Source organism: Aphelocoma coerulescens, chromosome 3 (genome assembly GCF_041296385.1).
Source record: "Aphelocoma coerulescens isolate FSJ_1873_10779 chromosome 3, UR_Acoe_1.0, whole genome shotgun sequence".
NCBI classification, from domain to species: Eukaryota; Metazoa; Chordata; class Aves; order Passeriformes; family Corvidae; genus Aphelocoma; species Aphelocoma coerulescens.
The window spans coordinates 18,601,762-18,621,528 of NC_091016.1; the positions used below are offsets into that span (position 1 = coordinate 18,601,762).

The window sequence follows — 19,767 nt, forward strand, 5'->3', positions numbered from 1 at the left end:
GAGGAGACTCATCTCCTCATAAGAATGGCTTCAGCACACACATATGTATGCATATATATATTTAAAACAGCCAGAAGCAAAGCAAGGTTTATAGGAAGACTTTTAGGTGGCAAAATACATAAGGAAATTGCTGAAGATGCAAACTAGGCATTATTCAGGCCTGTACTACTTATTCTAGTGCATAGATTACTTTTCTCACCATGCTTTCATGAGATAAATTGTTTTGTAAATTTGCAGTAACTACATGCATGCTTTTTTCTTATTATGAAAGACCATTCTCAGGAACTCCCTAGAACAGAGCACTTCAACACATGCAGAAGAAAATTATTTACATTAGGGCTGTTCACTTATAGATGGCTCTTCAGAACCCAACTACTTGCATGCAGAAAGATTCAAAATAGGTGTTTGAATTAGATCCTTATGTGATTAATTGTGCCTATATTGAAAATACGGAAGTAACCTGAAATGAAGGAGCCACTGGGAAAAATGGGATGGCAGGGAGTGGACTGCTCACTTAGCAAGGGGCCCTGAAGTAGAACACACTTAAAAACAGGCCATGAACCAGAAGTTGTGTCACGGTAGGCTATGTATTATTTGTGAAGGAAGAGTTGGGCACCTTTAATTTACACAGCACTTCGTAAACAAAACAAAAAAACTGAGTTCATGTTTCTCTCTCCATCATCTGGTGTTCTTCTACTTCTCTAATAAGCTACAAATACATGCAGCAGAGGACCTGGCTGAGGGCACTCACTATTTTTGCCTCTCTAACCTGCCCAGCTGTCACAATGCTTTTTTTGGATCTGATCACTGTGCTTATAGTTTCACATTCCTCAACAGAAACTCCACACCAACAACATTCATCAGGGAAAACTGCCATTTGAGTCAACATTGGAAAGAATAATGGCCTTCAAGCCCAAAGTTCCATGAATATTGAGAAATGACACCAAGTACATGACAAACAAGTAACTATCACAGAACTGCATTCAAATATCTTGTGCACTGTTTGCTCTCTTTTTGAGGCACCCTATTAGATTTTTTAGATATGTGAAATACTAAAAACCAAACTAATTTAAGCTGATGGTGGTAGAAACAAGCTTAATTGAGCAGCCAACTTTAAATATGAAGTTTATTCACTTCAGATTTCAATGTAGTTACAATGGAACACCAAGAAAATTGCTTAAACTCGGTGTACTTCAGTTGACAGAGCTGTTTCTGGGTTGTCCAACTGTACTCTTTTGTATCATTCTATATTTTTCCTCCAGAAGATAAGAATAAAAAATATTATCCTGACAATTTAAAAAGCAATAAAATGACTGTATATTTGCCACAATTTGCCATGTCAACTTTACTGAAATTCCATTTTGGCTTCTAAGAACTTAAGTAAACAGATTAAGAACTCTACAATCACTACTACCCTGCAGCGTATTCTAAAGATTAAAAAATTAAAGTCTGCTAAGTAAGGCTAATTCATGTCAAAGCTTTTAGATTTCTAGTAGTATCATGAGTTACTGGTGGGTAAGGGAGTAGAAAGAGTAAGCTCCTTAAGAATGTTATGTCCATCTGTGAGTGCCATCTGTCAAAGAAATCCTGAAAGAAGAGGCTAACGAGGAATCCAGAATATGCCCAGCTGTTGCACTGTAAATTACTACCTATGCTAAAAAACCTTAACACGTATTTCTAGGCAGATAAATGTTTTCTTTCCTTTTGTTTCTCATTTTAGACATGCAGTCTCTGCTCTTTGCTTTTCAGTACAACCACACACAGCCTCTGAAAACAGCTCACGGCATTGAAAAATTCTGAGAGTAAACCAGACAACAAAAACTGAGGACTTGTACTGGTTTTGATAACAACAGTTAAAAACTATTTTACCTATTCATTTTTTTTAAATCTAATGATGACACTAAGAAAGCAATTCACAGAAGAGTGTTCACTCAGAAGCTGTCTGGACTATCTAACACTTTTTTAATATATATTCATATATATGTCTTTGTACATATATCTGTATAGGGCACACCTACATGTATTTTAATTATCAGGGATATTTATAAGTATCCTGAGCTTAAGCAAGTTATTAGTTGCAAATCACTAGAAAATTTCTGGGACTGATCAAGAAACAAACTAACCTGCTGGGTCCATACTGCACCCCACAGCAACTCCTCCTTACTCCTTTTCTATCTTTCTCCAGGAAAAAATACACAGATATAAATACACCAAGAACTAAGGAAGCTGAGGGAAAAGGAGGTCTGTGCAGAGATGAGTTCTGAGATCATTTAATGCTTTTCGTTTTTCCAAAAGAAGGATATACAGTCTTAAAATGAAGTTGATCTTATCTCTCCCCCATCCATTTATTTCATCAGCAATAAAAAACTATTAAAAATGTATTAAAGGGAGGGGGGAAACAGAAGAAAGTAGAGCATACTTTAAGGACACATAAAATATTCAGGAATAGGGAGCACATTACAAAAATCTAAATAAATTGTTTGCTGTTCCTGAGTTATGTGGGAAACAGAACAAAGATAAGATACAAAGCTGCAAGTAAACCCTGGAGACTAAAAAAAAATAGCTTACAAGGAGAAGAAAACCAATGCCATCCCAAGCAAACAAATATATACGTCAAATACTTGCCACAGCTCTTGCAATATGTGAAGAAGCACTGCTATATCCTATATATTTTACTGCTCTATTCCCAGGCTAGTAGGCCTTTAGATTTCATATATTTTTTGAAAGACTACCCAGCAGAAGAAGAATGATTCCAAAAACACTACTATACAGCCATTTTAATGTGCTGCACAGAACCTTTGCTTTCTTTGTCCTTCCCCCAATAAAGGTTTATTCAGCAGTTACACAGATACTTGGGATTCCTCTTTTTTTTAATGGAAGTCAGTGTTGTTAAGAATATCTACCCCTCTCCAAGAAAAAAAGAGGAGGTGGGAGAAGAGAACAAAAACAACAGACAAAAGTATAGCTTTTCCAAATCTGCCTTCTACTTAACTGTGCCCTAAATTAACAGTACAGAGGTTAAATGCTAATAGGAAAGAAGATTCCTTCCAAGTGAGCAAGTAAAAAGTAGAACAGTGAGAAGCAAAGAACCTACTAGTCCTGAAATAATAAAACTAAATTTAGGATAATCTCTCTTGCTTCCCCTCAGCTTGAGCAAGTTCTTTCCTGTATTGCAAATATGGCATTTATTATCTCTTGGTTATTTGAAAACAAAAATAAATTAATACTGTGTTGAAGGAATTCTATTCACAAGTTGTTAAATACAGCAGAAGATACTGCTATTGAACACAAGAAATGCAAAGGGACTGTTTTTAGGGACAGAGAAAAGGAGAGTAAAAGCACCTACATATGTGCAAGGGAAGGAAGAAAATTTGTATTTCACTGGAAATTTAGATTATTTCATGTCATTATTCATTCCATGTCAACCACCAACCTGACTAATGTTGGTATAGGCTGAATCAAAGCCTTGCTGGAGGCAGCAAGAAAAAGAGTGAGTTTCTTACAGGAGTGTGCACAGGCAAGGCTGTATACTGACTAGAAAGAAGCAACAGGACTGCATCATTTTCTGTGTGCTGTTCCACAGCCAGGTGAGAAATCACATCATGACCCTCTCATGAAATCCTCAACCAAGTCCTCCAGAGGGAGAACAGCACACAGGGTGGAAGGACCCAGCAGTGGAAGGAGCTGAAGAGGGACATAAATGGCTCCGAATCCACATGGAAAGCAGAAGTGAAGAAACAAAAATCCTCTCACCTCTCCCATGATGTGAGTTTTTTATTTGCTGTATCACTCAGGACTCCAAAATAATTTTTAAAGGGTGAAAAGTAAACATTGTGCCTTGCTGCTCAGTTTGGAGTCGGGGTGGGAAGGCAGCCCCAAAGCACTGCACTGCAGCGGCTGTGCTGGGCACATCAGAACACAGCCGGCCTTCCCCAAACCTCAATACAGAGAATCAGGGCAAAGGGTTATTTCTGTCAGAAACCCCACCCTGACTGCTAAAAGAAGATACATTGTACATGATTATTTGGCATTAGCTTTTCATTTGTGTTAAACTAATTCCATGTGAAATTGCAGAGGTTTGTTTCTGACCGTGTTCAGAGAGACCGCAAGGTGAGTTAGGAGACTCTCCAGAAGTCTCCTGTGCCCAAATGCAAAACAGTTTTATTACTTCTTAAAAGATTTTTTTTCTTTTATTTTGCTGGTTTGGGTCAGGAAAGGGTGCTTTCGTTTTTGACACTAAAAATACATTCAAAGTAAGATTTCTGGCCTATATAATATGGGTTTGGATTTTCATTTTAACACACTATCCTCAGAGGTTCTTCTACCCTGTCTGTTCTTCAGACTGAGAGAATTTGAGTGAGAATTCTGTAAGAGACTGAGGCTCTGATCCTTCATCTGACCATGGGATACCAAGAAAGATGTTACACAGTCTGGGACTTTTTACTCCTCAGGAAGACCAGCTCCTTGACCCTTCTTTGCTGTAGAACATCAACACAAATGGAAGTAGAATGGAAAGGACAGAAAACAGGGAACAGCAGGATGTGAAGATGTGCTTCAAACTCCTAGCCTGCCTGTTGATTACTTAGTAACAGCCAATTATTTTTCTTTCTATTGTGCTTTTTCACGTTTGATGCTCATACAAAAGCTGTTAACTGCAGAAAGGAGTTTGTCAGAGAGAGAATTTTTGAGTCTTGAAAATGCTGAAAAGCAGCACCTTGTGCAGACAGCTCAAGGGGCAGGGTGGTAAGAGTCAGCTGGTGCTCAGGCAAGAGTCAAGTTTGCTGAAGCACCCAGGTGAACCACAAGCCTGCATCTTAGAGAAAACTATGGAAAGTGATTCCAGCCTTTTCAGTTTTAGGTCCTATCACTGAATGCAACACCAGAATTTATATCAAGAAGTTACAATGGGAGAACATATAGTAGGAAATGACGCATTTCACAACACTGCTTATTTTTTTATTACAGATTAAGGATATGACTGATTTGATGTGCCTCAATTACATGTGTTGTATTAAAGAGAGATTCAAATGAAGAACTGCAGCTACTGAGTGAAAGCTGTTCACAACTCAGAATTTCACAATTTTAAAAGAAAGTCAGAGAATACTGTCTTAGAACAAACAATTATTTAGGAATATTGAAGAGTACAACACACACCATCCCTCAAGCTCTCAGAAGTCACTCCTATCTTCCTCCTCTTTGTTTTCCTCACCCCCATGCTTATTTTCTGCCTGGTCTCCTCACCATTTAAATTGCTGGTCACTTGGAGGATCAAAGCTGCTATTTTGAGTCACTTAACCTACAGTTAATCTCATTGTTGCTTGCCTGTTTAAGTAGAATTAGTTGGCTCCGGTGCACCTAATGGTTAACAAGGAGTCTGACAGTAACTCTTTGGCTGTACGTAATGTTACAGAAGGTGCACTTCAGAACTTGCATAATGAGCAGTTTTAGCTAGTTTTGACATCAATTCTTAGAGAATTGAGGGATATGTGACTTGATGAATGATGAATTAATCATTATTGCCTGGCTCAAGCATTGCTTTTTTTCTCTGGAAACCAAATGGAAAGCAAATTTTTTAAAGCAGGGAACGGCAATTTCAAACTTAAACTAGCAAGTAGACCTGTTGCATCTATAAATGATTTACTAACAAGATACATAGGCAGAGTTAATAAAAAACCTTTCTTTGGACACCTGTTATAGCTGATCTGCTTCAGGAAAAGTGTGAATAAAAAAAAAAAAGTAAATGTTTCACTGAATTTTATTCAGAAGTGTGAAATCAAAGATCATTCCTACTTGGTGCCTGTGCCTCAGCTCCAACCAGGAGAGCCTTTTCTGAACTCACCACCAGCCAAATGGCTTTCAGCAGAGTGTTTATTTTAAAAAATGGAGACATTTTTTCCACCATTCTTGACATTAGCGACACCCTTACCAAAGCATTATGAGAAAACAATGCTTCCTAAGTTAGCAAAGTTATCCACGTGCCTAACACTATTCTTTTTCACAGATTCAAAGACAGGTGCCTCTTCTGTGTTGAAACATCAGAAAGCAATGGCTGCTATTTAAATATCAAATTTTTAGTATTCAATTTGAGATGACCTATTCTAAACAGATCATAGAATACCAGGTTGGAAAGGACCACATGGATCATCTGATCCAACCCTCCTTGGCAAAAAGCACAGTGAAGATAAGGCAGCCCAACACCCTGTCAAACTGATAGCCAGCTCAATGCTGGTTCTTTTAATAAATGTAGCACTGCTTAAAATGTCTATGTAAATTATCTTCTTTCTTCTCATGGATCTGGAACCAAGGAGTATATAAAATTACATAACAGTGGTAAAGTACTGCCTGCCCAGAGCTGAGGTTTGAATGTCATAAATGTCCACTGAAATAAAATCATGGTTCAAAAAGATCTGTTAGACTAGAAGTATACTACAAAAGTAACACACAGAAGATAAGGCATTCAGAGTTCTACTTCATATATTATGCTAATGTAATTATCAATTTCAATAAGATTATTACTGGTGCTTTTTCAATGTTGTACAAACTAGTATCTCACCACCAGATACTTTCAGCCAAGAATTCTCATTACCATAAAACACAAATTAAGTCAAAGCCTTTAGTAGGAATCCTACACAAGCATGTGTATCTCAACTATTTCACACACAAGCTGCATTCTTACCTTAAATGTACATTTGCTTTTCAGTAACTACTGCAATGTGTTCAAGCAGACCAGTTAGAGAGAATTTCAATCATAACAGAACCCAAGAACTACACCAGGATTGTGTCAAAATTTCTAACAGGATACCGAAACCACTTCAATCCAGTTCAAGATGTTCTGTTTCCATGTGACAACAGGAATTTCCTGATATTCTCAGAACAATTCTATTATTTCATCATTCCTTCTAGAACAGAGGGCTTAGAAGATTCTTTTGATGCTGCTAAGAATATTCTATACACATTACATTACACTGCACTGATCTGGTACTGGGGAACTGAGGGGCAATAACAGAGTCAAAACAAGTTTCTGAAATCCTTACTGATCTGACTCACACAAGCACAGCCAAAACATTACACAACATTTTCTAACCCACAGAAATCAGCACCTGCAACGTGAAGACAACACTTGATGCTAAAGTGAATATCCAGATTTTTTTTCCTATATGATACCCTCAAAAGAGCTCCAGTGTGCCAGAGGTTTCATGTTAGTTTTATCAAGACACTTTAAGATACACACATTCGAGTTAGTGTACACTGGATAGAAGGAAGACAAATACACTGAGACAGGCAGAGTTTTGCCAGGCACGAACATAGAAAGATTCTGGCAACACATTCAAAAGGTTAAGTAGGGAAATCAGCAATCTGTTTTGCATTCATGTAGTTACTGGCGAAGTACAGAAGTTAATAAATACTTAAAAAAATTATCGGACAGAAATTTTTAAATTTTGGCATATTCATAGAAGAAGAAGGAAAATGATGGAACAAGCAGAGTGGGATAACATAACTCCTATCTCCCCAGGGAAGGTGCACTGAGCAGCTTCTGTGTTTGTGTTTCTAATGATGCTGGCATAATTCTTGATGACAGCCTCTTTTTTTTTTTTTTTTTTAAATGTGTCTTAGACTGTAAAGGTCAAACATCATAACTTATTAGAAATCAGTTTTCTTTTATTGGAATTAGATCTGTGAGCAGGGATGCAAAGGTCTGGTTTGGAATCAGATACCACAACACACAAATATTGCATTACTTTCCACAACATCCTCAGAACTCAGATTCTGATTTTTTGGCAAGAGACAAGTTAATCCCTCTTAGAATATTCAATTGGTTTTACATTTCAGCATTCACAACTCTCCTAAGCATTTGACTGTCAAAAGCAACCATGACATTAGTAATACAGACTCTCAGACAAGTACTTTCCAGAAACTATGGTTTTAAAGAAACAAGGTAAGCAAAGGCTGACTCAATGTTTAAGTAGGAGTCGTGACTTGACAGTAATTTCTTTTTGAGTTCATTGACAAGTACTGTCACTGTAAATCATAATTCTGTTACTTAAATTTTCTACCATTTTTGGGATTTTACATTCTTAAAAGGAATACCAGCTTTGTGACACAGATGAGTAGGAAGAGAATGCTATTTGGAGTTGTTGCAAATAATCAGGCAGAAAACATATGGACTATATTGACACTAAACAACTTTCACTTCCTTAAACATAATGTGTAATACTTAGAATGATTACGAGGAATACCACATTATACCATGCAAGCATTGGGAGCAAAATCTGAATTCCTTTGTGTGCACAATTCATCAGGATCAGGTAATGTTTGTCACAGTATTATGGATTGAGACACAATTCCATATTAAAATATTTTTAATTTTTCTCACATGAGAGAAAGTACCACAGAAAGGAAAAATGACAGTACTAGGAAAGGTATTGATAATAAACTGACTGAAGGAGAGATGACTGCATAGTGCTGAAAGAGGTAATAAAATCAGAGGGACATTATTAGTGCTGATCCTCTGGGATCACTTTTGAAACTGATTTAACATTTTAGCTTTAAAACTTGGCACAGAAATAAATGCATGCTCATAGAAGGTGTAGCTATCACAAAGCTGAAAAGCAGCAGTAACAGCAGGGAAGACTGGAATATCACACATGCAGAAATTACTAAACTGAAGACTATAATAACAGAAATCATAATACACTTAACAGTGTAAAATGTAAATACCTTCCTGGTAAGTTTAACAGCAGAAACTTCTCTTGTACACCAAGAGCTTATCAACTGTAAGTGATAGGGAAGGAACTAAGTACACCAAATTATTATTTTACATCTGTACCTTTACAGTGTGATGGAACCATGGCTCTTGGTTTTACTGGGAGGAATATTCTAGCAGAGTGAGAAATACTGCAGCAAGAACACAAGTTCTTTCCAAAATGTCATCTCATATAATATTTACAATTCTTGACATTAAAGTTTTATCAAGTTGTCTGACAACTCTAAGATTAAACAACAACTTGAAGAATGACCATACTCAACACTGGCATGAAACACTACTTCAAAAGTTCTTATCTGTAAAAGAAATCCTTAAAATTTTAACTTAAATATAAAGAAACTCCACTCAGGCTACCAAATATGCCAAAATGTGACTGTAGCTCCAGTAGTATGAAACAAACCAAAACCAAGTAGTCATTGTGGTACAGAAATTTAGCTCTTTTCCATCACTACTAAACTCTTTAAAGTTAGATGCACACATAAAGAAATGTTACATTCTCCTGTTCTTCTTTCTCTTCTGCAACACTGTCCCCTGATCAAAACCAGTCTTTGAAATACAGCACATGTGGACTTCTTATTTTACCTTATTTATTGTAGTCCCCAAACCTAACTTGCCTTTTTGGAAGTATTTCTAATCTTAGAGTTCCACTTACTCTCAGCTGTAGCTTGGCTGTTACTACACCTACAATGCCAGAGACAAAATTAACCTGAACTCAAACTCCACAGTTCTACTGCTCTGCCATAAAATTGAAAATATGCCTACTACATGAAATGACATACTGTGTTTATTTTTCACAATGCCTGTGCTCCGCTTTCTTCACCCATTAAATGAGGATATGATAAGCTATCTTCTAATTCCCAGAGTGTGTAAAACTCCAATATACCTAAATGGGATGTCCAGTTGACCCTATTCACCACCTCATTGTCAAGAATTACTGTGAGACAACTTTCATCTCTTGCTTCTTTGGTTTTGCAAAGCTTTGTAAAGCTCTCATGGCTTCTGCTTATCATTGTGTCCATGCAACCCTCTGTAAAGTCACCTCTTTTCAGTCACTGAGCCAGCCCTGCACATGCAGCTGCACAAAGATTTTGGTGTACCAGATTAATCAGTATGGAAGCAGTTCTGGTAACAGTCCATCTTTTGTTAATTAAAAACATTGCTGCCTATAGACAAGGAAGCATATTAAAAATGAAGTGTGCTTGTACAAATATAACGTAACAAAATACTTATATGCAAAATTAGCTTTAAGTCAGCTTATGATAGCTCTGTCATCTGAGGAAGATTGTAACAGTATGCTTTTTTTAGAAGATTACTCCCCTAGAGATCAAAACTGCACTTTCATCCTTTAACACAGGAATATTTTAAAATTTTTTAAAGCAACTCTTAAGAAAAAAACAATAGCTCAATTAATAGACAAGCCTTTATGTTTAAATCACAGCATAAAGACTATAATTTGAGGGAAAGAATATTAAAAGAATACATTAATTCTTGCAACACAGAAATCGAGGAAAAGAATAAAAATATGTCCTAAAATCTCTCATCCCATAAGGCATTCAGAATGTGTTTGGGCAGGTTCAGCCTGTAATATAATCCTTATTCCAACCAAAAGGCAAGGAAACGTGCAGGAATAAGCCAGACCAAGCTTGAAGCATATGTCTACAGTTCTCCACCATGTCGTGCAGCAACAGACACATGACATAAATAGTTCAGTATGTGTTTTTTGTTTTTGTTGTTGTTAGAAAACAAACAAACCATATTGACAAGCATGATCCAAATATAATAAGCACTGTGACTTTGGCATAAAACCCCTGACAGCAACAGACTAAGGAAGGAACTGTGGCCAGAGGCTACAAAGGAAGAAATGCATTTGGTCTAAATGTATCCCAGTATATGCAGTGCTTGCAGTAGCTTGGCAGAAAAACATCTCAGAAATTTAAAAATAATTAGAAAAATAGTCAATACTGTTTGCTGAAACACACTAAAATTACACTCATTAAGAATGAAGTGTTATTGGAAAAGCCTTTATATTCAATTTGCATATGTAAAAAACCTTTTTCATTAGACACAAAGCACAAGGCACAATGCTTACTTAAAAACAAAAAAAAAGCAAATATATATTTTAAAAAATACCTTGGAAAGGAACTTAAGGCCTGAATTTTCAGCTCTTAAACTTAAGCCGAATTCTAAAGTAGCTGTACTTGCATAAAAGTACATTCCTTTCTGTGCTAAAAGTTCAATTTCCTATATGAAGAAGACGTAACTTTGCTACTATTGTATCAGATCAGATTTTAGTCCCTTCTCCCCTTTTTTCCCTTCTCCTCTAATCCAGTGTTTTCTCTTTGTACCTTTCTAATGCCCTTTTCCAGGGCTTCACACACTGTATCTGATTAAGAATTACTGAGTTACAGTGGCAGCAATATCACTGCTTCCTGCTGCACAAGGAAATGCTAAAGGCTGCCCCCCCAATAGCTAATAAAGAAAAACTGAACAGCACAAACATCACAGCACCTGAGTCAATAAAGATTTTAATACAACTTTTCAGATAAAGCTCCACAAGGTCTTGCTTCCCTGACCCCAACCACGGAACCTTCCACAACTGAACCAAGCCTGACCTTACGCAAGCATCTGCTTGGTAAGCAGTATTCTAATTTGCAGGATGTTAAGGGACCTATTTTTTTCTCATTTAAGAAGTTAAAAGCCAGCAATATTTTGCTGTTATTAGAAAGGATCACAAGGTAGGCTCCTCTATCAGTGCAATGGCAGCTCTTCTGGAAAGGCAAGAGGGAAATGCTTACTGGAGAACAGCTTTACTGCAGACAAGGTTATTTGGACTGATACTTCCTTAACTGCCCTTTCAGGAATCAGATTCTTGCATGGATATCTTATAATAAGGTATCTTGCAAGGTTATCTTAATTTACTACAAAAAAAAGGAAGTGGTTGAGGCAACAGCCATTTAGTGGTTGAGGCAACAGCCATTCAACTCAGAAATTCAAACATCAAATTTCTGATTGTCAGATCTGAAAGTTCAGATACTGAAGACATTTTCACTTCAAATCCACCAAATATTCACTGGGAAGAATGCTCTAGCAAGAAACCAGGCTTTAAAACACTTCTTATAATACATTCAAGCATCTCAGTGTTAGAGTTTTATACGAACACTGCAGGAATTTCTGACTCTAAAGCCAAGCTACTATTGCTTGTTTATGCTATGACAAATCTACATGACACTCAAAGTCAGATAATGATAATGAATTTATCCTGTGCAGCTTCTAATCTTATATAATCAAATAATATAAACTCAATTGTATTTCAAATACTAAAAAGGAAGCACAGGGCACATAAATTAGATAGAGGCATTTCAAGGAGGAACTTGAGGAACACACAAGCTATTAATAAATGAAAATTGGAGACACCATGAAAGGAGGTAGGTATGAAATAAATCCTGTGTTCACAAAGGGATAATGAAATGGAAGGTCTGTAGGAGACAAAGCACGAGGCAGATAGTTTCCTTTCCATACTACAAAAAACTTGAGAATAATGAAGACTCTATCACACAACTGTCATCCTCTTTTCTGCCTGCCTCATTCTGAACTTAATAAACAACAACAAAATCACTGAAAGTTAATTACCAACTCTATCTTGGCCACCAAACAGCTAATTACACCCTCAGAACCACAGTCGCTGGGACAAAAAAATCAGAAATAAGGAAAATGGTTTTGTTCTACATTCGGATGTTGAATTTGGATATCAAAGAAAAGTGGTAGGAAAAAGTATTCCTAGGTCTGAAAGAATCAAAAAAGAATGAGTGTAAAATTATAGCTTAACTCACATAAAACCAGCTTGCAAATGGGAATGTTTTGTCCTCAAAAGAAGTTATTAAATTCTGTAAACACCTCCAACTTCATTAAACATTGAAACAGATCTCATGTCAGAGCTATGACTGTTCTAACGTGGACCTTTCTTCTGCAAACACCAAAGAAGTCAAAGCAATCTTTACTCCAGAGGCAGCAGGAGCTCTTGGAATGTTCTATCACATTTAGTATCCTCTGAGTGTTGCTTTAAACATTATTACTTGGAAGGGAAGACCACAGGTTTTTCTATAGAAAACTTTAGGCATTAATAATTTTCCCGCTAAGAGTTAAAAAGGACCCTTTCCAATCCAATTCTATTTCTTGTCTATCTCTTTCATTTTCACTTTTAGGAGGGTTTAAACACTACTGTTTTATAACAACCACAACCAATTCCTACCTAAGGGGGATTACAAACCATCTGGCAGAGTGCTCACATCCATCTGCCTTTCAAGAGTTGTACCCAGAAAATGCACAAACCGGCATGGAAAAGTAGAAACTCTTCATCTACACACTCCTCCTTTTCCTGTGAGTCTCCTTTCTAGTGAAGGAGAACTAGTACCAGCTAAAGGATGGGTGGGGACTCAGAAATAAAGTAGGGGTACACTCCTTGAGTTACCGGCCTTCCTCAGCTGACAAAAATCAACAACTCTCCTTTGTTAGGAGGTCAGTGTCAAACATTAAAAGGGGAAGGCTTTACTGTAAGCTGAGGGTATCATACATTTATGATACTCCAACTGTTTCTCATGCCCCTTTTTCTTTAAAAATCACAGCACCAGATATCCCAAGCACCACTCAAGGGATGTAGGGCAGAAACAGGTACAATGTAATGAACAAAGATTTTATTGGGAAGACCGGCTTAAACCGACTTCCTACTATTCTCCTCCTCCATAAGATTGAAGAATTGACCCTGGTTAGTTAAAATGTAAAGTTACTTTTCACTTGGCCTGGTGTCCTTGTTCAGTTCCCTGCACAGTGCCACAAACATCTGTTTCAGCAGAGAAGAAGGAATGCCTGGAGCTTGGCTAGAGGGGAACAATGGGAGGAAAAAGGTCCAAAGATAATTTGTAAAGGCACCTCTGCTGAAAGGACTACTCAAGGCTACTGTCGCTTAAGGGGCTGGATTTAGGGTTTTTAAACTCTTTCTGCTCGAATAACACAGAATATACATATAGGTCCATACCAGCTCAGTCACCCACTACAAAGCTTTCACTCAAATTAACACTCCCACTAGACACTCTGAGAAACCATTTGCCTTCTCCATGATGTACAGCCAGTATGATCCACTAGCTCTTGGCACTCCAAGCATCTGTGGGCCTTTTATTTCAAGATACTTCTAGGTCATGGCAGGCTCCTTTGGAAATCCTACCAATGAATTGTAGTCAAACAGCATTAACCTCATCCAGTCCTCAGCACAGGTCTGGTGCCACCCTGAGGGCACACTATGAGAGCAGCTGCCAGCATTTGTACCATATGGGGTCACAAGGCAGAATGAAGGCCCAGATAACCTTTGTATCCAGCCCCTCCTCACTGGAAAAATGGAGCGGAAACAACTCACAGAGCTCTCCTACCTCTGTCACAGAATACCTTGTAAGGAAGCATTGGCTTACCAAACACTCACTAAAATAACTTTCTGTCCTGCAGTTTTCCATGTAAAACTAAACCATGCCACATTTCAAAGCAATACATTTTCAGCAACTATCAAAATAATCTTATGTTATTTTTTTCCTTATATTTCTAGCCCTGTTTCCTTCACTCTCAGCACTTTGTAAGGACATCTTCATGTGTGTATTCCACATTATGTCTGTTGCAAAGTTTGGTAAACATTTAAAATACGAGGTTGCTTTCTTTCAAACCCACAATGAGGGCTCACTTTACCAAAGGCCAGAGCACTTGGCTCATCCTTGTGCCAACTCAACTCAGACACACCATGCAACGCAGCTAACTCCCAAGATGGGCCTTCCACCCCTACATTTTCCACTTAAGCAAATTAATGATCAGTAAAGATGGGATACACCCAGAAGACAGAAAACCACTTATTCAGCAAGTCAAAAATGGATACATTGGCACTGAAACTTATAGTTGAAAGTGAAATGGATCCTGCAAAGGATCCCAGATTTCAGCTGCCTGCAGACAGTAAATATTTCAGGGATGTCCCTAAGATGATTTCTACTGAGGACAAATAGTACCTTCCTGTTAAAAGCAAAGAGGCTGGTTTGATAGAGAATAGCTTTTATGCCTCTAATGGATTTATTCCCTTATGTTCAGTATTTCTCAGAAAGGATGTCACTTCCTCAGAGAATTCTGCCGCTCTACATTTTAAGAATTCAAATGTTCCAGCGAAGCGAAGCTTAAATTTCAGAAGCTGATAGAGAAAATTGAAAGAAAATGGGGGGAAAAAAGGTATCTGGTGGTTTAGAACGCTAAAATCCTTCCAACTAAAAGACAGCAGCAACCAGAAATCCAGAAACACAGTGATGGAGCTAACTATAATCACACATTCTTTCTGGAAGTGGGTGTGTTTATGCTTTGCAGGCCTATCTTTTCACATGCAAAAGACAATACCAAAAATGTATGTAACTTAAAGAGTTTGCCCTGTGGTCTTAACTACCCTCCATAAACTTAACCAACAAAAATAGTAATTAACACAGGTGTTTCATCATCTTTCCAAAATATTTTCTTAGTAAGGAGGTAACTAAGGATTGTTTTACCAGTCAATAGAAAGAGATGACTGTTTAATGTGGGTGTGTGCCAATATATGAAAACTATTTAAAATGAGTGTTTTTGCAGTGGTCTGGAGGATCATGAGCCTAAATGTTGAACACTCCCTAGCTGCAAATTGGCTCTGCCCTGAATCACTATGCAATCCTGCACAGAATAAATAAGTGGAGGAAAGAAAGTCGAGATGGAAATGATTTAAGCACATTAACACTTATAATTCTGTTCTATTCAAGAAGCTGTAATGTCCCAAATTAAATTTAGGACAGAGACAGACTTAGATGCACCCTTACTAAGGGGCTACCTTGGAAGACAGCACAAAAGGCAGGGGCACAGACAGTGTGGGGAAGTGCAAAACCACCAGTGGCACATTGAGTGTGCCCAGGACCAGCTCCTGTCCAGAGGGCATCTTCTGCAATTCTCAGTGCAAATTGCTTCCTGTGGCAGCCAGGCCTTCTCCATTCTTTTTTTACTCTACAGGATTTAGACAAAACTAGGAATTTCTACTTTACATAAAACTGAGAGAAAACCTGGTTCACCAATAAAATCATGAAGGTGTTGTAGGAAAAACAATTTTCATGTGTTTGAGGTAACACAACATGCATAAATAAAGTGTAGCTACCTAGCTTAAACTGGTAAGTTTTACTGCAGTCCACACCTGGATATTTGATAATGCATGCAAATCTAAGCTTTTAACATATGCCATGAGGAATTAAATAACAACACAACCTTGAAAATAAAATTAATATTAATGCATGTAGAGACTTTTTTCAGAGGGGGGAAAAAAAAAGAAAAACAAAAGAAAGGTGCTAAAATTATCTATTAAAAAAGGACAAATTTATGTTGATTCCTAATAAATAGGAAAGCTTACCCTGTATGATACTACAGCTTGCAGAAAACTGGCACAAGACAATATTTAACCTTGGCCTAAAAGCAAGAATCACTTCATTGGTACAAATTTGTAATTGAAAGTATCAGGGTTAGGTATAAGCTTGCCAACCAAGTTGTGCATTTGTGAGAGATACAAATATGTATTTTCTTTCTCATTTTGAACAGCTGGACATATATTTAACTCAGATGAAGTTTCTTTCTAAAGCTAGCCTTGGAGCTGTCAACATCACTTGGTAGTGCCAGTGCTGGTGAATTCATAGCAATGGCAAAAGCTATGATACTAAAGAAAAGACCATTTTGTTTACATTCTGAGCCATCATTTAGCTATCAGGTAAAATACTACAAGATTTGTTCACAGAAATAAATTAGTCAGAAATAAAAAATTATCCAAGATTTATGTTCTGATTGATATTATCTCAAAAATATTGAATCGCATCTTTGTTGAAACTAAAAAGAGGATAAAGAACCTGAGAAAACATTAAGAATACCCTAAAAAATGATAGTATTGATGTTATTTTTAGTTAGCAATTTTTCTTTTTCTTAATTTCATGAGGTACCAGGAGATCGCTTCGAAAACACCATGCAATTTATCTGCACAATTTTATTAATACCTAGATTTTGATCTCCTTCCCACTATAAATTCATCCTCCAATCCCACAATGCTAGTGCAGAAATAGCATTCAAATTTGGAACTGAAAACCCGAAATACTGCAATTTAAGTAATGCTGAGGTTGTTAGTATTTGACATTTCAGAACCTTGGCCTATGTACTTTAGGAAAGAAAAGTGTCTTGCATTTGACATCAGAGTGGTTGGCACACAAACAGCCACTGCAATCAGCTTCATTCCCAAACAAAAGTGATTGACAACAAAAAAGTGATTGATGCTACAAAGACACAAGAGGAGTGACACACTTAGAAGGAAAACAGAAATACCATTTTTAAAAAGTACAGAAAACATTCAGAGAAAACCAGAAAATTATCATCAAAGTACACCACTATGTATGGTTAATGTGAAAATCTATCCTGAAAGAACTGGGGCACTAAGAGGAAACAAAACAAAGCAATCTGCTATCTTACTCTGTGAATAGAACCTTGACCAAAATACGCCTAAAGCACGGTTTCTAGTTCAGTAGCAACAACCCAGATCAGATGCTGATGCACATTGGCTATTCATGTGAAATACCACTAGTGCAGCTGCTACATTAATCCAGCTTTTAGCACTATTTCCTTCTTCTTCTCATACATCCTTTGCTGTGTGCAAGGCATTCCCAAAAAAGGATGTGGCCACCATGGTTAAGCCTTCAGGAAAAGAGCATTAATGGCATTTAGATGATGTGTTTTCTTTTCCTTTCTTTTGCTTTACCAGTTGCAAACATCTTAATAAAACTAACAGTGGAACAGGTCTCATTTCAAAGGCTGATCATTTAACATATACTCAAGTGCTCTTTACATTTTTAATCTTGCCAAACATACCTTTATAAACAGGCATTGTATTACAGCAGCACTAATGATAAAATGCCAAAATGGCATTTAGAACTTTATGAACATGTGAAGCTCACTGGCAACACCACAAATCAAACAACAAAGAACAGAGAATGCATAGGGGCTTTTTTTAAAAAAAAAAAAAAAAAAAAAAAAAATGCAAGCATAATAATTAGCATACTGTTTTCAACTGCAATGCTACTATTTTCATCCCAAATTTTACACCAGCACCTATTTGATCTTGGGGACACTACTGTTTGAGGATGGAAACATCACATCTGTTGCACATTACTTACCAAGAGTACTGAATTACAAAGATTTTGATCTGTTTGGAGGAAAAGGTAGGAGGAATCTATTCTTCTGGAAAGAGCTACTACTCTGTATGCAGATTTACTGGGTAAAAGACCAGGCAACAGTAGATAGTGTCTCACCAATTTACCCACAAACACATTTTAAGAATTAGATCCAAATTAAATTCAAAGCAAAAACCTTTCACACCAGGTCCTAAGCCAAAAAAAAAAAATACCAAAAAAACCACAAACAAACAAAAAAGGCAGAAATAACACAGTTCAAATCTTCAATACTCAAGGAAAGTACTCTGGGTTTTTCCATGAGACATTATCACAAACCTCTCTTTAGCAGGTAGACACAGCTCTTTAGCAAAACTAGCAGACTTCAAAATATTCCAGAGGAGTGTTTTGCAGTTTAGCACCACCCCACCTACAGCTCTCTCATGACAAGCCAGAATTGCAAACGAAATAAAACACAGCCCACTAACACACCAAAAGCAACCACAATACACCTTTTGGACAAAAAAATAATCCTAACCTCCCACCCCTCCCACACAGACACCTTTTTTGCAATGAAGCAGTCAAGTGGGAACAGTAAAAGAAGGCATAGTTAGTACAGACTCTAATTAAGGGTGATAGATGGATGTATCAAATGAGCTCATTCTGCCAGCTTAATGATTCAGCTTAAAGAATGGGAGTTTTCCTCCTGACTTCTGTCAGAGTCAAGTACATCTGTTGAGTGCATTTGAAGATTCTGCCTCTTGTAAGATAATCTTTGCATACAAGAATTACCATGGAGTTCAGCAGAGAATGATACATCAAGGAAAAGATGATGCTAGTTTTGTGGGAAAATCAATCATGGTCTCCAAAAAAGCTAGACACAAATGACTTAATATTTTCCTTTGAACACAGTCTGGTTTTATATATATATATATATACACCAAGGTAAAGATAAGTACCACAATTTAAGTACTTCCATTCATTTAGCTGCCCTCACTTTATTTTAAAGACAATATCCTTAAGTCCAAAAGAAAATGCTGAAAAAAATTTCAAAGCAGACAGTGGTGTGTTTTGAGCTTCAGTATAAATCAAACAGATTAATGAAGAAACAGAATTTGGCCTTTCAATAAACCTAAGTTGATCATATTTCACAAACAAACAGGTTTCCAGCTTTGCTTTTATAAATTATTGATCATTAACTCTCAAACACACCAGTGTGCAAGGTTCATGAGGTGCACTCAGAGGTTCATTCATGTCTCTGATGATATGGCACAAGTTTAGCAACAACTCCAATAACCACAGTATGTGGGCAGGTCGGTTCTGCTGTGCTTACTGTCACAGAAAGTACTTGCTACCAACTTAAACTCTAAAAGGAACTAGTTTCACTCTATCAAGTAACTCTCCATAACTCCAACAGGAATTTGGAGCTCAAGTTACTTACCTGTGAACATAATGCAACTGATGAACTGAATCGATGGCTATCACCATTTCAGCCAAATAAAAACGAGCCATATCTTCAGGGAGTCTGTCCTCAAACTTGCTGAGCAATGTAAGCAGGTCTCCTCCAACATAGTAATCCATAACCAGGTACTATGCAGTGGGAATGAAAAGAAAACAGAGTGGAGGGGCAAAAAAAAAATCACAATTAATTGAGTGAATAAGAGACTAAATACTAACTGAAGCATAAAAATTAATTCACTGCAAAAATTATTAAGGACATTAAAAAAACTAAGCAAGATGCTTAGATGCTCTGAAAACAGTAGTCAGTTCAGC

General features: G+C 37.1%; 1 protein-coding gene across 7 annotated transcripts in view; it reads right to left on the reverse strand.

Moving 5' to 3' along the window:
- The window catches only part of CDC42BPA (CDC42 binding protein kinase alpha), a 184,234-nt gene that overhangs the window by 89,998 nt on the left and 74,469 nt on the right, over positions 1-19,767 (reverse strand). For all 7 annotated transcript variants that reach the window (XM_069009295.1, XM_069009291.1, XM_069009289.1 and 4 more), the window contains exon 6: positions 19,436-19,584. In XM_069009295.1, the coding sequence (XP_068865396.1) occupies positions 19,436-19,584 (149 nt within the window). The remainder of the gene's footprint in view (positions 1-19,435; positions 19,585-19,767) is intronic.